At 50.3% G+C, this 3196-nt stretch overlaps 1 protein-coding gene across 2 annotated transcripts in view; it reads right to left on the bottom strand.

Moving 5' to 3' along the window:
• lama5 (laminin, alpha 5) overlaps positions 1 to 979 on the bottom strand; it is a 94332-nt gene extending 93353 nt beyond the window's left edge. For both annotated transcript variants that reach the window (XR_010091795.1, XM_063463421.1), the window contains exon 1: positions 555 to 979. Coding sequence is in view for 1 of the 2 variants with exons in the window: in XM_063463421.1 (XP_063319491.1) it covers positions 555 to 821 (267 nt within the window). In the remaining variant the exon portion in view is untranslated. The remainder of the gene's footprint in view (positions 1 to 554) is intronic.
• Positions 980 to 3196: the final 2217 nt, after the last annotated feature.

Raw genomic sequence — 3196 nt, 5'->3', positions numbered from 1 at the left:
ACCTGTAATACCTACAGCGTGCTCTAATCACTGTAATTCATGAACAAACTGCAGGATTTGATTATTTTCGCGCTGCTGAACTTACAGAACCCGCTGGTCTGAGATTGATGTGTCAGTGTGAAACGTCCTCAGTTTATTACTGCATCTATTTTTGTATTACAAGATAAACCAGCTAAAGGAAGGTTTTTGCTTCAGTCTGTGTGGAGGGGACGTAAAGGGGAGGAGCTAAAGCAGCTAACTTGAGAGGATGGGTGAGGGGCTGCCACCAGACTCAGTTTTAGATAAAGAAGGATTATTTTAAACTGTGAGTCATGCAAAGCTCCGCTGACACAGACAAAAAGTAAACATGAGCTCGGGTGGGACTGCTGCTCACGCTTACACGGGACGCTTCTCCCCTCTTACACTCACTGATGCTTATAAACTCAGTCATAAGCCGATACCTTATAATTACACATACGCGCCAGCACGCGCACACTGTGTGACCTCCACACGCTGCAACTACTCAGAGTGACGCCACGAGCACCTGTTCAGATCCACACCGCACAGCGACTCACCTGGATGGTCTGGCTCGGGTCTCCGGACACCGGGCCCCCGACCAGCTTGCAGTACAGGTCCTGGACGCTCCTGCCGGTGTCGTCCTCCCCGCAGGTCGCCGTGGCGGTGATCTTCGTGCCCTCCGCCAGGTTAAAGTAGGGCGGGTGGAGGCTGTATCCGTTCAGCCCGTTGGTGGGCAGCTCCTGGGCTGAGGCCAGGCGGCAGCAGCAAGTCACCAACAGCGGCCATAGCAGCTCCGAGAGCCGCGCAGGACCGCTCACCATCATCCCACCTGCCCGACAAACTCCAGGAGCAAGCTACCGACGCTGTGAGACGGGGTGGGGAAGTCTTAGAAAGTTACCGAGGCTGTGAGGGGGGTGAAAGCTTCTGCGGGACCGAAGCGCGTGAAGTGAAAAAGCCGCAGAGAGGAAGAGGAGGCGCTGAGTCCTGGAGCGGAGCGCACAGCTTTCTGTCCTCTCCGAGTGTCGCTCCAGCAGGAACACTCAGTCCTCCCCCTCCCTCTCTCCTCACCCTCCCCTACCCCCATCTCTGGCCCGGCCCCAGAGGAGGAGGAGGGCGCAGAGCTTCCCCGTCAGCCTGCGGCCAACTGAAGCTGATTTTAGTGGCTGAAGACTCGAATTTATGAGTTCTTGTTAGATAAACCATGTACCTGTTTGATGTCTGAGGTCTGGTTTTAGCAGCACGAATGAGAGTCCAGATCTGAGTGTACATGAAACATCTTTGATTAAAATACTGATTGTTGTGTAAAAACAGACACGTGATTTAGTAAGACTGAAACCTCAACTCGGAACACACGAAACAGCTGATGGAGAATGACAGCTGCGCAGAGAAACAATGAGCGGCCTCAGAGAGGAGGAGTACTTTAACCTGTGTAGTACTTTAACCTGTGCAGTACTTTAACCTGTGCAGTACTTTAACTTGCAGTAGTTTAATTTGAACTTGAAGAAAGTGTCTTTCCTCAGTGTGCTGCATCACGTGATCCAGGGAAATACCTGCCCAGGTAATAAAACTGCTGCTGGTCATCTGTTTATGAGCGCCGATCAAACTCCATTCGCAGTTTGAAAATGGAGTGAGCGGCCGTTCACTGAAGCCTAGTTAAAGGTCAAAGCTGCAGGTAGCAGTGCCTGTGGACCTCTGAAGCTTCGCGCTTCTGTCGTGGCTGTGTCATTCTTCTTCTGTGGTTATAATCCGCCCTCCTTGCTCTCTGCCTCCTGGGAGCTGTGGCAGCGTCTCTCAGACATTTGGCTAGTCTGTGGTTGGCATCCACAGAGACCTGCTAATCAGACCTGGAGCTCCGCCTACATGAGCGGTCTGTTAGTACAGTGACCTCACAGCAGCCATATTATTGGTCACATGATGTCATTAAAAAATGCTCCAAAAGGCTCCAACAGCACAAACACGGTCCACAGGTTCAGCTTAGCCTAGCAGCTACAGCCACCTGTGTCACCATCTACCTGTCAGTCACAGAGGCCACGCCCTAAAATTACAAACCTTAAACCAGGTGTGTTATACAAACATCCTCCCCCGTACAGGTGTTATTATGGAGGAAATGATCCACAGAGACCCAACAGTTTGTGTATCAGGCTGTTTTAACATGACTCACTGCTGCCTCTGCTGGACGTCAGAGGAACCACAGGGTTGATGGGAAACACCTGCAGAGCTGTGAGTGTTTCTCATGGAGCGCTGCCATGTAATTACGTGGCTCCAGGAGCCACTTTAGAAGATTAAAGAGTTTCTCCCACACTCTCAAACACACAGATAAAAGGTGCTCAGGTGAGTCGGGCACAGTTCATGCTGAACAGGTAGCTTTGGTTCACGTTGCAGAGGTTCTAGAGTAGAATAGAATAGAATAGCCGTGTATTGTCCTTGTACATGTAGAACAAAACTGTGGCATGAGAAGTTTAGACAACACAGGAGGAAAACACTGAGCATCGCTGCTGTTCGGTCTCACACAGGAACTCAACACCTCCACAAGTCAGTATCAGGTAGCCCCGCCCACATTCTGCTATTCTGTAAGCTGCAGAACATACAAATTAGTACTATGACAACACACACACACTGACAAACAACAGGTGGGTGGGGCTGCGCTCCGTGACATCATCCAGAGCCAGGAGTGCGAAAAACTGTGATAAACTGAGTGTTTAGAGCGGTGTGAACACGTGAGCTCATTACTAGACAGGAAGTGAGGAGAAGAAGAATCGGTCCATGATGAGTTACTTCCTGCTGGTGAGTTTAAAATCACGAGGCGGGCATGGTGTTTGCTGCAGGAAATGGACTCTTAATGAAAGGAACGTGAACAAGAGACGAGAGAGAAATAAAAGTGTGAAAAACTCACAGCGAGCCAAACAGAGGAAGAGAAGAAGAAGAAAGAGGCCTTGGCGTTTCACCTCACTAATCCTCTCTTTCTCCCTGAACTCTATAACTAATCTACTTCATGGTTACCACGGAGACCAAAGGAGGAGCGAGGGATAGGTCACATGTTGTCATGGAAACTGCTAACTGCTCCATCAATTGAACCCACTTACCCCCGCCTCCCCAAACACACACACAGATGAAGAGGTCTGTGTGCAGCGAGGAACAAAGTTTGAAGTGAGCAGCGAACTGAGCTTCATTCAGGCTCTGATCCAGAGGTCAGCCCCAG

This window comes from Pelmatolapia mariae, linkage group LG20, assembly GCF_036321145.2.
Source record: "Pelmatolapia mariae isolate MD_Pm_ZW linkage group LG20, Pm_UMD_F_2, whole genome shotgun sequence".
Classification (NCBI taxonomy): Eukaryota; Metazoa; Chordata; class Actinopteri; order Cichliformes; family Cichlidae; genus Pelmatolapia; species Pelmatolapia mariae.
The sequence above is the reverse complement of the archived record's forward strand: the minus strand, read 5'-3'. Positions and strand labels throughout refer to the sequence as shown.